The 15,663-nt window shown below is 35.9% G+C and overlaps 2 protein-coding genes across 2 annotated transcripts; one reads left to right on the top strand and one right to left on the bottom strand.

Moving 5' to 3' along the window:
* Window positions 1–5,268: 5,268 nt before the first annotated feature.
* On the bottom strand, window positions 5,269–5,991 carry LOC110919961 (ethylene-responsive transcription factor 13). Its single transcript, XM_022164206.1, has one exon. The coding sequence runs from the start codon at window positions 5,989–5,991 to the stop codon at window positions 5,269–5,271; it is 723 nt and encodes a 240-aa protein (XP_022019898.1).
* Window positions 5,992–6,929: 938 nt separating this feature from the next.
* Window positions 6,930–8,162, top strand: LOC110919962. Its single transcript, XM_022164208.1, has 4 exons — window positions 6,930–6,946; window positions 7,006–7,129; window positions 7,174–7,370; window positions 7,514–8,162. Exons 1-4 carry the CDS (start codon window positions 6,930–6,932, stop codon window positions 8,160–8,162), a joined length of 987 nt encoding a protein of 328 aa, XP_022019900.1.
* Window positions 8,163–15,663: the final 7,501 nt, after the last annotated feature.

Here is a 15,663-nt window from a genome sequence, read left to right as displayed (position 1 = left end):
ATCTCCTGTGAGTACTTATGGGGTTAGACCATTTAATTTATGTATACAAATGTAAAATAAAAAAACTATATGTAGCTATCCAAACATATCACAAATGCAACAATTTTTGCAGAGTGTCTACCAAATTAGTAGAAACCACATCGACGATTTTTTTATGAGACGAACTGTTAAGAAAAAGTTATCATGTTACAATGAAAAATATTATAATTTGAGTCATAAACACCTAAAGAAAATGCATAATAGAGATTCGCAGCAATAAAGTGTAGTTGACGACTTTCTTGGTTTCCTGTTAATATAGTAATTTTTTGTGGATAACGCGCACTTTGAGGGCACTAAAAGCAAAAATGACAGCAAGACTTGTATAAAATTTAAAGGCGTTTAAAAATATTTTCATGCTATATTTAATCAAAATTGTAACCATTGAAAGATTAAAAAAACAAACATGAACAAATGTAACATTTACTTAAAATTTACTATGTGTGAGGAAATAAGTATATTATAGATCAAAGAAATACCAATTATTGAAAGTTTAATATAAGATTCTTTTAATCATTATCATCATCATCATCATCATCATCAACGTCATTATTATTATGTTAAAGATAAAGCATATGCACTATTAATGGAACATTATTCATTCACATGTGTATTACACAAATTTAGGTACTAAAAATAATGCAATAAATTATTTGTATTGTAGGTCCCTTTTTGTCGGATGACGAACCTCAAACCTTGTTATACTAACCCACTAGCGAGTGCGGAATCCAAGCTAGCGAGCAAACCGGGATTAAGCAAGTATACACACAACACACAAGGGTTCACCGATTAACACAACTTGTATTAATGCAAATGAAGGTTTCGGTTACAAGCACAATGTTTACAAACCTAACTTGTAAACTCTCAAAGTGTGTGTGTGAGTTCTGGACAGAAAGCTCTCAAGAAGTCTCTCTCTCTTTCGGTGTGTGCACCTATGTAAACTCTCAGAACTCTTGAACTAACACAACACACTGCATGGGTATAAATACCCATACACAGCAGGTCATGTCCGAAGGATCCGATAGATGGTCCGAAGGATCATCTATCGAAGACAAAGTATTCGAAGGATAAGCAGGGACCTCGAAAGATCATCTTTCGAGGTCTAATCATTCGAAGCATATCTTTCGAGCACCTCGAAGGATCAACAGTATCCTTCGAGGCTATCCTTCGATTCAGACAAACATATCAAATATATTCCAACTGTTGGCCAAGTCAATCCGGAGGATGGTTGACTTGGTCAACTTACAGACTACCAAGGACATCGTTTACATACAGACCGAATACAGACAAAGTACAGACACAAGTGCACCAACAGTACATACTCCTTACAATAAATTATTATACGTTACATGTAGTAATGAAAAATGATAACCGTTCCAATTACGATTAAAATTACAAATCTACATATACAAATATAAATTGAAAACGATATAATTTTATAAATTGCTATCCAAGTACAAATTATATTTTTATTTGGCCGAAATGTCTCTTTATTGTAACTCGTTTATTCAAATGCTATGAATAGACAATAAAAGTAGGGAAAAAAATTACTTGTGGCTCAACCAAATTAATTAAAAGAGTTTATTTTATAAATAATAGGTTATCCCCGTAAACTTCACGGGTTGTACCATTTAAATTTTATAAAAAAAGTAGTACGATATGATGATAAACATATATTAATTGGTTGAACCGATATTATTTATTGAAAGCTTAATATAATTTTTTTCTTTTCAAAACCTTCGATCCCGACATTACGTTGAGAACTCCCTGACATATAATGTTGTTAAACGAGAATTTGATTAAAAGGTGATTAAATAAAATGGAGATGTTATTCTAAACAACTTTTTGGAAGTTGGTTTTGGTAACACGACTATAACACCTCGATATTTTAGATTAAATCCTAGCGTGACACGTGTCTAGAAACCTTCCACATAACTTACAATGTTGAAAAGAAGGATTAAAAATCATAAAATATATATATTCGAAGTTGAGGGGTTAAATATGATAAAATGTCAAACTTTGGCTTCTAAAGGTCCCTTACGGACCGCAAGGCATATGCCATACGGTTCGTAAGGCATTTAAATAGGATTTGGGCGCTGAAGGTCCTTACAAAGCGTTAACCATCACCCTTACGGACCGGGATCGCAGACAGAGTTAGGTAGCCCAAACCTACTATCTTCGAAAAACCTGTCATCCAAAGGCTCATTACTACAAAACCCGATTGGGATCGGATTCAAACTGATTTCGGCTCAAATCTTCACTTCCCCTCTAAATTTAACTAATTAGCTTCATGGCTCTTTTTTCTTTACTTTTCTTTTATCCTAAAAATAAACTTCAAAAATAAATAAACCCATATTCATTAGATGAGTTAGGCGTTCTACCAATGGGGTGATGTAGCAGAAACAAAGTTTTTACAAACCTGAATTTAGGAGAGGAGATCTTAGGTTCAAATTCTACAGACAACAGGGATTAAAAGAAATTTGTTGTTAAAAAAAGGTTAGGCTTTCTCAAGAAAAAAAAAACAAAAAATAAAAACCAAACACATGGCTATGTCATATTCCCATAGCTGTGTACACTGGAATTGTTCAAAATTTGACTTCCTCATCTAAGACCAACGGGTGTTGGGATTGTTCCTCCCGGCTTTGGGTCGTCGGCCTCGTCCCACACTGCCTTCCTCCGGGTCATCGCGGCGCAAACGGCAATATTTGGACGTTGGGGACGAGCTTGGTGATTGGCTGATTGTATATTGGTGGGCCCCTCAAGTTTGTTCTCTCTTTCTCTCTCTCTCTCTCTCTCTCTCTCTCTTTGTAAGATACAACTGAATCAGCACAAGGTACAACTCTTGGGTAGTCCATTGCTTCCCTCTTTACACCCTTCGGTAGTCATCAACGGGATAGTCCTCCACCTATAGTGATGTGGTGCCTACGTGACAGTTAGTCTCCAAAAAGACTAAGCAAACCACACCCATGATCTAAAAATTCCTTTTTATTCCTGCCTGTGTTTTCTGAAATCATTAGCTGGAAATCATTTAATGCCAAAATCAACATTTTCAAATAAAAAACAAACCATAAACTACACGTAAAGTGATATGGAAACAAGTATTTTGGTGCATATACAAAATGCATTTTGTAAAGCTATTTTTATACACTATAATTAACACATATATGTGTTTGATATCTTCTGATTAATATATAAAGCTACTTTGTGTTGTAAGTATTAGATTATTTATATGGTCGAGTCGTGTTAACTCATTTATGGGTATGTTTGGTATGAAGTTTTTAGAAGCTTTTAGCTTTAAGCTTTTAAGAAAAATCTAATACTCAACAAAAAGTCTTGTTTGATTAAAGGAGCTTGGAGCTTTTAGGTTAAGAGCTTGAAACTTTTGGTTGAATGCTCCTACTAGTAGCTTTTAAAAGAAACTACAAGCTTTTAGAGAAAAAATGACTATTTTAACCTCTAAAGATAATGAACTTTTTAGTTATGTTTTTTTTAGTTATGTCCATTTTAGTCATGTTATACATTTTACTAAAAGCTTCAGCTACTCTGCCAAACACGTAAATATATCTAAAAAGCTATAGTCACCAGCTACAGCTATTAGCTACCAGCTTCCAACTATCACCCACCAGCTAGTTTTACCAAACATACCCTATCTGTTTGATCTCTTCTGATTTATGTGTTTATATTCACTTTAATTAACTCATTTTTTAAGTCTAATACTACATAACAAGGGACCAATTATTTAATTGGGCAACTGAGATACACACCAATGGAAAAATGGTGAAGAAACAAATCAAAATTTTTAAAGATGATCATTAAAGATTTTTTTTTTTTTCAAAATAAGATGTCTTTTAACTTAAATTGTAATGGATCTTGAATGTTAGTTATCTCAACTGAAATTAATACTATGGTTACGACTTTTTATTTAATTTAAGTCTTAATTTAATATGTTGGTTATTTCGACAGTACTTAATGATTCATTTACGAATGTAACTTAAAATAGAGATACATGGATGAAAAAAACTTTTGATATAAGATAATTTATTTCTACCATTTGAGTTTTATTGTAAAATGTTGCTAGAAGGTATCTAGCCCTTATCTCTCCCCTTCTGCAATAGGTGGTATCAGATTTCGTTAATATCCTAATAGAATGCTGTGTTGGAGTATTTTTATGGTTGAGATTGTAAGTTGATGGATTGTAGCGTGCCTTAGAGGATCTCTCCTCTAATGCGGACATACTCGACATGATCATTAACGAGCTATGTGCCATGATGATAGGTGGCAAAATATTTACAAAAATATTGAGGGTGGTTACTAACTTACTATAGTGCTACTTGACGTCACATTGTGAGTAAAGTAGATATTAATAGCACTAGTTGTCGCTATCGACATCTTGTTAACATGAAGAGGTGAATATCTTGTTCCCAACTTTCTACTAGAAGAGAAGTATGTTTATTTATAATCCCAGTGTTCAAAAAGGATGAATCTTGCAATGATGATATAGATGTTGACAACAATCATAACGAAGCTCCAAACACAATGTTGGAGGTGACTAAAGACGTCGCCATGCCGGAGAGTCAAAAAATCATAGAAACAAGAAAAAAAGAACAAATACAAAGAAAATCATAACGTCAATAATATCCATATGTCGTATTGAACTAGCAAACTTGATAACGGATGAAAATATGAAACCAAAGGTGATAGTGGAGAAACTTATGAAGGTGGAGAAACAAAACAACACATCAACTAAAAGTCTTTAAATTGTTGGTTTTATTATCTATCTCAACTAAGTCTAGAATGTAGGTTATGCTCAAGATAATAATATTGTTATGAGTTTTTATTTCTTTTAATCCTCTGATTAATATGTAAGTTACTTTGACCGAACTAATATTCGGTTATAAGTAATTAATATGTAATGAACGAGCAACTTTTATTATATGATAATAATGTATTTCTTTTGTTTGGATTTTATGTAAACGTTAGCGCAACCTATACTTAATGGTTGTTGGAGAAGCCTTTTCATGAAAACTAATTTTAGAAGAAAAGAAATTCTCAAAACAACAATTTGTTTATGAGGTAATTCGAGTTCTTATTACATATATTCTTATGGTCTAGTACCCCTTAATGCCAAGGTTGATTACAAAAATTTGGATATGATGCAATATGGTATACCCAAATGCATCACATTCAACTTTATTCTACTTGTCCACCTAGGTACTTTATACACCTTAATCATTAAAATATTTGCTTATTATCATCTCGAATAGTGCTAAAGACTCCAATGAAGAAGAAGTTGATCACGGGGACTAAGATTTCCCTATATGTCGCTTTTTTTCCAGTAGGACTTTTGGGATTTTCTTGGTGCAACCCGATTATTTGCGGAAAATTAAGCAAAGCATGAGAACCACGATGCTTAAAAGCTGCTCGATCATATGCCAGGGCAGCTTCTTCAGGTGTGTCATAGGTCCCTAGCCACAATCTTTTACCTTTCTTCTCTGGATTCCTCATCTCCGCAGTGAATTTCCCCCATGGCCGTCGTCTTACACCCCTATACCTTCTGTTATGCAATACGGGTACTTGTTTAGCTTGAAACCCATCCCCATTGCTTGGAAAGATATCATTCACAGTTAGCGGAGTTTCATCGCCTATAGCAATGACATGTCCGGTCGAAAAATCCAGTTTTAGTGGTTTGTTGGCAGGAGATAAATGTGGTTGTGGATCCTTAGAAACTGTTGGAATATCTGTGAAAATATCTAAATTAATATTTTGAAACAGTTGCTGAGTGTTATTTTGACTATGAGATGAACTTGCACCCTCATGATTTCCATCACTATTATCAACTAAAAAATCATATGCATCGAAATCATCAAGATTTAGTGAATGCTCAGTTGGATCATTTACTATATTTGGAGAAATGAGGATTGAACAAGAGCTACTAAGATTGGAGATATTCTCCATGTTTAGAGATGATTCGTAAGAGTCCTGGAGAAAACTCCAATCATTGACATCAAAGATTGTAAAGCTATCATGGTTTTGGTAATTATTAGGAAAAGTATCTAAATTATCATCAAGAAGATAGTTTCGAATGGATTCGAGGTGGGAAAGAGTGACACTCGGTTGTGTAAGCATTTTTCTTTATGTGTATGATACAAATAGATAGTGGTGAGAGTTGATCGAAGTGCTTGATCGAAAGGTGAGACAATATATTTGCGATTTGCAGCTATATATATAAAGGCGACATCAGTCCGTTGTTGACCGTATAGTTGGTAAATGTTTTGGATATTAACCATATGTTACTGACAAACAAAATAAGATTTTGTTACGTAACATGTATAACATGTGTTTGTGTTTAATTGCATGTGCATATTGAAGTTTTGATATCTTTACAACATGTTCTAATAACAAGAGCTATATTTTTGTATAGGGTAAATACCATAAAAAACCAATATACTTTCTATTTTTTTCATAAAAGTCCCTGAACTTTTTTTTTTGCATATAAAAGTCCCTTAACTTGTTAAATTTAAACATTATTGTGATTATTAAAAAAAAAGATAACTGGTAACCGGTTGTCCCAGTAGTTTTGGTTACGTGGATATTTTTGTACTGTGGCTTTAAAAAAATAAAAGGAATGGATTTCATATGATAAACCCTAGCAACTGAAACGTCAAAGAAGGAGGAGACGAGCGTATGAGTTCAACTCGAAGAAATACTTGAAATCAATTACAGGTATGAAATCAGTTTCTTGTGAACATAATCGACGTATGATACTCAATTTCCTGAACATAATCGACATCATGTTTTTTTTGTTCTTTCTAATCCACGTATGATACTCGGTTTCATGAACATAATCGAATCACCATTCTTATATGAAATTGTTTTTAGAAGTCACCATGAAAATGGATGATGACTCATTGTTAAACAAAATCACCGTTTAATATTGTCCTCATAATTGTTTATAATTGATTTTTGTAGGATGGAGTCATATTCGAATGAAGAAGATGATAATTTTAGTGATGCTACTTATGAAGCAAGTACCGAAGAAGAGGAATTGTCAGATTCTTTGCCTTTAGATCTTGAAGATGAGGATTTTGTTTCTGTTTTAAATAGGACAAACGATGATCCTTTTTTAAGTAAACTTAGTTACCAGAATATATGCGGCCGCATTATGGTAATGATGTTGACAACGATGTTGGTGAGACTTTAGTCGAGGGTGATGACGATGATCTAAACATTGACGAAGATAACGAAGGTACACAACACGTTGAAAAAGGGAAAGTATATCCAATTCATGATCCAAACATGAATTGGAAAGACACGCGTCCGTTTCTTGGGGATAGGTATGAAACTCCTACACAATTGAAGTTTTCTATATGTTGTTATGGAGTAGTAAATGGATATATGTTAAGTTATAAAAAAATGAAACAAAAAGGCTCTTAGTTTTATGTGGTAACAAATATGTTGGATATTCTTTTCCGTTTAGATTACGGGCATCTTGGATGCAAACTGAGAAATTTTTTCAGATTAAAAGCCTTAATGATAATCACAACTGTAGTCGAAATTACAGTTTAGGGTCCCTAGTGACAGCCTCATGGATTGCAAAGATGTACCTTAGAGAACTCATTGCAAGACCTTTTGTTAGAATAAGAGACATGCAAGCGGATATATTGCGTGACTACATGGTTAAAGTAAGTAGAGGTCAGTGTTGTCGAGCAAAATCTATGGCAATGTTCGAAATAGAGGGTGGACTGAAAGAACACTATGTGCGAATTTGGGATTATGCACATGAGATTTTAAGATCCAATCCCGGAAGTTCTGTGAAAGTGGGAGTAAATGGTATGCCAGATGGAAGTAATGTGTTCAGTAGGATTTATATATGTTTTAAAGCTTTAAAAGAAGGTTGGGTTGCATGCAGGAAGGTAATAGACTTAGATGGAACATTTTTAAAAGGGTTATGTAAAGGGGAACTTTTAACAACAACAGGTCGAGATGCAAATAACCAGATTTATCCCATAGCTTGGGCTGTTGTGAAAGTAGAGAACAAAGAAAACTGGAAGTGGTTCATTGAATGCTTAAAAGATGATATTGGCATAAGTGATGGGAGGGATCTTACAATTATATCTTATATCTGACCAACATAAGGTACAATGGGTTTAACTTATGTAATCACTATTTTTAATTATATCTTATTTATTTATATCTTATTATGTAATCAGGGACTTGTAGAAGCTGTAAAAGATTTACGTCCTCATGTCGAACATAGGCAATGTGCAAGACACACACACACACATATATATATATATATATATATATATATATATATATATATATATATATGCTAATTTCAAGAAGAAACATTGTAACAACTCTCACCAAAACAATTAAGTTATTATTTTATTTGTCTAATGCGAAACCCTAATTGAAACCCCCAAGTAGTATGGTGTAACCCCTAAAAATTTCAGAACAATCAGAATCAGGATTAGGGCCCCTAAAACTCAAGGGGGTATCCCCTAATCATATTTATCTGCTTAAAACGATTTAAGAACGCGTAGTTTCGATATCTGTCAACTCAGCAGGCCTAAACAAGTGATAAGGCAACCCTAGGCTAGGGGGTGTGCCCCGCGACTCGCGACAAGGGAGGGGGATCCCTTCGCAACACGCGGGCGGGTCCAAAATGGGGTATAAATACAGGGGCTTGGGACTTGAAGTTTGGCGCTATTTCGACGTTAAAACTCGTTTCGTACACTGAGTTACACGCTGTTTACTTCAAAACACACACACCACACAAAACGCTGCCACGACGACAGGGTAATAACTTGATCGCTGCTGCGATTTAATATCCGATCGATTGAAACTATCCAATGGATGTTTAAGTGCTGCCCGCATTAGGGTTATACTTTGTCATTCATCGTGAATTCGATGGATGTTTAGTATTGCACTTTGTCATTCGTTGTGAGGGTTGTATCTCGTGAATTATCGTAAATGCTGTATTAGTTACTAACCTAGTTCGTGTGCATTGTTGTTTAAACTAGGTTATCAGGCTTATCAGTAGGCAAAACTCTGCCGGTATAAACTTGCAATGTGAGTCATTTTCTTTTTATCAAATTTGCTTTCAAAATCATGTTTGGTTTTAAAGTGATAATTATAGGGATTAAGTTTTTGTAATCTTCAATTACTGCCGGTATGTGGGGTTTTGTATACATTACTTGATACCCGTCACCATTGGACAACGGGTTAGCCAATGGGTGATCTGACCATAGTCACAAATACAGTCGAGTGACAAATACCGATTTGGGGTAATTGGTTGATAGAAGCATTGTAATCACCCTTAATACTATGGATTATAACAATGTGTCGTTTTGTGCAACTTGAATGACTCGCCAGTATTTCTTGCTGATAAAACCTTTTTAAAACATGTTTCAGGTGATCTGCTGTGAATTAAGGAAAAGTGCTGTGGAGCACTAGCAAGCTTGAAGTAGTGGCTTAAAATAAATAAACATGTTTTGTAAAACCGGAGTTTCTCGGTGAAATTCCCTTATTGCAATTTAGGGATTTTTATCCCGGATTGTGAAATAAAATAATCAGGCATTTCAAGTTTTAAAAAGATCCTATTAAAATTTCCGCTGCCATAATAAACAATACCAAAGGTTTCTGTCCCGCGGCTCCTGGACCGGGTCAAACCGGGTCGGGGGCAGTGACAGAAAAAGGTGGTATTAGAGCCACTGGTTTAAGTCAATTAAGTATTTAGAAATACTTAATTTATCTAATTGCCATTCTGTGATTTTGTAAAATTTTTAAGTTTACAAAATTTTAACTTAGGATTGTGGGCGTCTTCGTGTGTGCTAACAGCATGAACGAATTATCAGAAGCCCTTCAGAATTTCTCTATCCATAGCACAGATATGGATACCACGGGTAATGTCACTGGATACCAGGCAGATGTCGAGGAGCCTATGGTATTCAAAGCCCAACCACAGGAAAAACCAAAAGTATTGAAAAAGAGGCATAGGTGGGTAGGTTGGAGGCGTGTACGCAGGAAAAAAGCCAGCAACACAGAAAACTATGAAAAAGGAGGACCCAAAGGATAAGGGAAAAGGAATAGAGACTGGGGAGAGTTCCAGGCAAAACCAAGAAATGCTATCTTGGGAAGAAGAGTTGGACTGTAAATTGGCACTTGGCGACATCATCGGACCTGCCGATGAAACTCTCTTTAATTACCCGGCTGAAGCCTTACTTCCCGTTAACCTAGAACCTGCCATTCCAGATCCCATTGTTCACCCTAGACCTCTACCAGGAGCACTGGAGGAATGGTGGACTACCGACTGGCAATTTCAGAACCTTATGAATAGCCCTAACACCTTTTTCCCTCAATTCGACCCGGAACCTGCACCGAACCCACCAATGAGCAACGAAAACTTAGCTGAACTCCGCCGTTATGGTGAGGAGCTGGTGGGTGCCAGAAATAGAATTAGGGAGGTAGGAGAGCAAATCTCCTGGAAGTACGATGAGAGGGAACGTCGTTTCTGAAATGCCAGCTCACAGGGATAGTAGTGGGTTGTGTGGTTGTAGCGGTATAATAATAATAATAATAATAATAATAATAATAATAATAATAATAATAATAATAATAATAATAATAATAGTAAAAATAGAAATCTTGTAAAATAGCTTAAAAATAAAACGTTGTAAAATACCAAGTGTGTACGGATGCATAATATAATATATATAAAAATCGAATAGTCGCAAGGTCGACAATTTTGGCTATACGTGTTAGTTTGATTATGTGTGTTTTTGTGTTATTTGACTATTTATTAATTTACAGAATGGGTAAGCAAAAACTTTCGGACATTTATCGTCAACTAGATAGTGCCCAAAAGGATAAAGGAACCTCATCTCAATCAAATTCCTCAAGATATTCAGTAAATACTAATGAAGGAATATTTATTCATAAGGCACAATATGAAAACCCACTTACTACCAAGAAGAGAAATTAGATTATTAGAAAAAGCCACGAGAAAATAGGGACGTCCAATTCAAAAGAAGTGATAGTTAATAAGGAGACCCAGAAAATAGGCAAAAACCCGCCGTGGGAAGACGAATTAGATGAAAAATGGGCCGATCTCTATATGTTTGCCACTACAGCAGTGAATCTTGATCCTTAATTAAGATAAACTGCCAAACCTAGACCAACCCTGGAAGATGAACAAATAAACAAGAGGCAATAAAATAAATGTGGAGCATAATCGTCATAGCCAAATTAGATAACAGTATTTCAGTTGTAAGTTGTAATAGATATATAAGGTTGTTGTGTTTGCTATTTTATATAAAGTCTGGTTGTACAGTATACCAAAATGTTTGTACTAAATAATAGTTTGTGATTGATACACATTCAGATGGAACACGCTGTTAATGAACCAGTTAATGAAGTTAATCAATCGGAACACAATAACGAGGATCACTTCCTAAACCGGCAAGACATAGAAAACATCGTCGCTCAAGGAATAGTTAATGCTATTCCAGCCATCGTCGCTGCGGTAAAAAGTCCTGTTGAGCCTTCACAAGCTCACCATAGTAAACGCACGCGCGATGATACCTCCAGTAATAGTATTAATGGAGGATGTAACAATAACAATGGGATGCAAGCCCCAACAGACAAAAGAATGAAAGCTGCAACACCTGGTTGCACTTATAAAGAGTTCCTTGCCTGTAAACCTGTTGAGTTCGCAGGCAATGAAGGGGCGACTGCGGCACTGCGTTGGTTAGAGAAAACCGAGACAGTAATCAAAATAAGTAAATGTGCCGAGGAGGATAAAGTCATGTACGCTTCTCACCTTTGCAAGGAAGAAGCATTAGAATGGTGGAATACGGTATTGCAAGCTAAGGGAAGTGACATGGCCTATGCCATGAGTTGGGAGGAATTTAAGCATCTGTTGGAAAGAAAATTCTGCCCTAAATACGAAAAAGAGCAGATGGTGTAACAACTCACACTAAAATTAATACTTAGTATGTCAATTGTCTATTAAGGAAACCCTAATTGAGAAACCCAAGTAATTCTACACTAACCCTAAAATTTTCAGAACAATCGGAATCAGGATCAGGGCCCCTAAAACTCAGGGGGGGGGGGTAAAACCTAGTTGACGGTTATCTAAGTAATTCGTTGTCTAAATAGAATTTAAAGAAACTGTCAAGTCACCTAAGCTACTGAACACGAAACCAACCTAGGCTAGGAAGTAGACCCGTCGCGCCACGCGACGCGCGCAAGGAAACCATTCGCGTGGCGCGAGGGGGGGCATTTTCCAGATATAAATAGGGGATGTTGGCACTTGAAATTCTGTTATAAATCGACGTCCAAATTCTGTTTATACACAGAGATATCACTGAAATACTACAGAAACACACAAATCACGAATCACTGTTGCCGCAATCAGGGTAATAACTCGATCGCTATTACGATTCAACGTCCGGTCGATTGTAACTATCCAACGATTGTTTGAGTGCTGCTCAAATTGAGTTTATACTTTGTTATTCATCGTGATTTCGACTTGAATGTTTGAGTGCTGTTCGAATTCGGACTATACTCTGTCATTCGTTGTGAATCCGCTGAATTGTTAAGTATTGCACTTTGTTAATCGTTGTGAGGGTTTAATCTCGTGAATTGACGTAACTGCTGTATTAGTTACTAATCCCGTTTATGTGTATTGTGAATCAAATTAGGTTAATCAAGACTAATCAGTAGGCTTATACTCTGCTCATAAAATCTGCAATGTGAGTCATTCTCTTTTTATCAACTGTTTTACAAAACTCCAAGTTATTTTCAAAGTTATAATTACAGGGATTGAGTCTTTGTAATCACCAAATTACAGCCGGTATGTGGGGTTTTGTATATATTACTTGATAATCTTCAACATTGGGGCAACCAATGGGTGATATGACCATAATCACAGACACCACTGGACAGGTGGGCCAGTGGGTCAAGTGATAAAGTACCGTGGGTAGTTGGTTCGATATTAGAGACATTGTAATCGCTCTTAATACTGTGAATTATAACAAATGAGTCGTTTTTGTAAAATGAATGATTCACTCAGTACTTCCCCGCTGACAAAACCTTTTTCAAACATGTTTCAGGTGATCTGTTGTGAGCAAAGAAAAGTGCCGTGAAGCACTACCAGCTTAGAAAAGTGGCTCAATGTAAATAAATAAAGAAACACGTTTTGAATAAAGATTTCCCTGTGAAATCAGCTTAATGTAAATTATGGGATTATATCCCTAAATTATGTAAACGAGCAGTTTGAAATATTGAAAAGATCCTGTTTTAAAAAGACTTCCGCTGTCGCCTAAATTAAATACCACGGGACTTCCTGCCTCGCGGCTCTAGACCGGGTCAAACCGGGGCCAAGGGCCGTGACAGGAAAATGTGGTATCAGAGCCACTGTTTTAAGCTTACTGATTTAAGCTCACTGTTTTAAGCCTATTAAAGTAATTGGAAAATACTTAGGAATTCTGATTGCTATTCTGTGAAAATATGTTTTATTAACTAATTTATTTGTTAAAATTACAGTATGGGTAAACAAAAGCTTTCCGCTATCTACCACAAATTAGATAGTACACCTAAAGAAAAGGGAACCTCTTCCTCCAAATATCCAGCCAATTTAGAAGAAGGGATTTTTGTCCGTAAGGCAAACTATGAAAATCCTCTTACCCCAGAGAAAAGAAATTCGATTATTAGGAAGGGTCAGGAGAAAAAGAAACCTCAAGTCAAGAAAGTGAGGTTTAATCCGGAAATCCAGGAATTAGGCAATAATCCACCTTGGGAAGACAATTTAGATGAAAAATGGGCAAATCTTTATTGCTAGCTACCATAGCAGAAAATGCAAATCTTTAAATTGCTAACACCCTAAATCTAGTAATAGCACTTCCCATTACCCAGCAAATAAATAAATAAATCCGAGTGTGTTCTCTTTCCCGTTGTCCTTTGTACAAATTAGTATGCAATAAAACTTCAATGTTTATTTGTTAAACTTTGTTCCAAAGTTTTAACTTAGCATTTTTGTGCATTTTGCATATATGCTACACAGTATGAGTGAGCTATCTGAAGCATTTCAGAATCTCAACCTCTACCCAGTACTAATTGAAGTCTCCCACGACTTTACTGGATATGTTGCTGACATAGAGGAACCTCTGGAATTCCAAGCTCCACCGCTGGAAAAAGCAAAATCTAAAAAGAGAAGAAGATATGTAGGATGGAGGAAAGTACGCAGGAGAAAGCCAGCCACTAGGAAACTCCCTAAAATAGAAATCCTGTGAGCAAAGGAAAAGAAATAGAGACCGGAGAGAGTTCTAAACAAGTAGAAATAGAAATAAGGGAAGATATTAGGCAAAAGGGAATAGAGGTCGGAGAGAGCTCGAAACAGACTGAAGAAATCACATTTCAAGACGAAATAGATCGTCTACTAGCCCAATGTGATGTCATAGAACCTATCAACAATAATCTCTACTCTTACCCTGCCACAGCACAACTCCCAATAAACTTAGAACCAGCCATTCCAGATCCTTTACTCCATACTCGACCTTTAGGAAACATGGAAGAATGGTGGACGAACGACTGGCAATATCAAAACATGATAAACAGTCCTTATACTCTTCTCCCACAGTTTGATCCAGAACCTATCCCCAATCCGCCGATGAGCTATGAAAACTTAGCCGAACTTCGATAGTTTGGTGAAGAACTGATAGGTACAGGGAATAGGATCCGGGAAATGGGAGAACAAATCTCCTGGAAGTACGACGAGAGGGAGCGTCGCTACTGAAACTGCCAGTGGACCAAAAGATAGGGGGGTTGGAAAGTATGTCTGTATAATAATAGTAGTAGTAAAATCTAACTCTGTAAAATGGGAAATAAAACATTGTAAGATAAACAGAATGTATGGAAGCATATATAATCTATAAAAACAAAATAGAAGTCGAGGCATCGACAATTTTGGGTATAGATATGTGTTGTAAGAATTTATGTGTTATGTGTGCTTACTTTGTTATAAAAAATTAGATACTAATAATTCATATCAATACTCATTAGCAGATGGACAACGCTAATAATGAACCAGTTAATGAAGTAAATCAATCTGAGCAAAATCAGGAAAATCAGTATATGACTAGGCAAGATATCGAGAACATCGTTGCTCAAGGGATAGCCAATGCTATTCCAAAAATTATGGCTGCTGCTCAAAAACCTGCTGAACCACAACAATTAATCCCTAGTAAACGTACTTCGGAAGATAACGGCAGTAACAGCATAAATGGAGATGGCAATCATGATGATCAGGAACCACGACAAGCCCCACTCCCTAAGAAAATGAAAGCTGCAACGCCTGGTTGCACTTACAAAGAATTTCTTGCCTGTAAACCAGCAGAATTTGCAGGTAATGAAGGGGAAACTGCAACACTGTGTTGGTTTGAGAAAACCGAAGCAGTAATTGCAATAAGTAAATGTGCTGAAGAAGATCAAGTGATGTATGCATCACATCTGTTCAAAGAAGGGGCACTAGAATGGTGGAACATAGTGCTACAAGCAAAAGGAAGAAGGGTGGCCTATGTGATGAATTGGGAAAAATTTAAGAGTCTTGTAGAAAGAAAATTC

The sequence above is a fragment of the Helianthus annuus genome, chromosome 16 (assembly GCF_002127325.2).
Source record: "Helianthus annuus cultivar XRQ/B chromosome 16, HanXRQr2.0-SUNRISE, whole genome shotgun sequence".
Taxonomy (NCBI): Eukaryota; Viridiplantae; Streptophyta; class Magnoliopsida; order Asterales; family Asteraceae; genus Helianthus; species Helianthus annuus.
The sequence above is the reverse complement of the archived record's forward strand: the minus strand, read 5'-3'. Positions and strand labels throughout refer to the sequence as shown.

Excerpts from the sequence above, each read along its gene's own strand:
- LOC110919961 (XM_022164206.1), bottom strand. The coding sequence starts at position 5,991 with ATGGAGAATATCTCCAATCTTAGTAGCTCTTGTTCAATCCTCATTTCT.
- LOC110919962 (XM_022164208.1), top strand. Across the intron at positions 7,130-7,173 it reads AAGATGAGGATTTTGTTTCT|TTACCAGAATATATGCGGCC; the intron begins GTTTTAAATAGG and ends AAGTAAACTTAG. Across the intron at positions 7,371-7,513 it reads CGTCCGTTTCTTGGGGATAG|ATTACGGGCATCTTGGATGC; the intron begins GTATGAAACTCC and ends TTTTCCGTTTAG.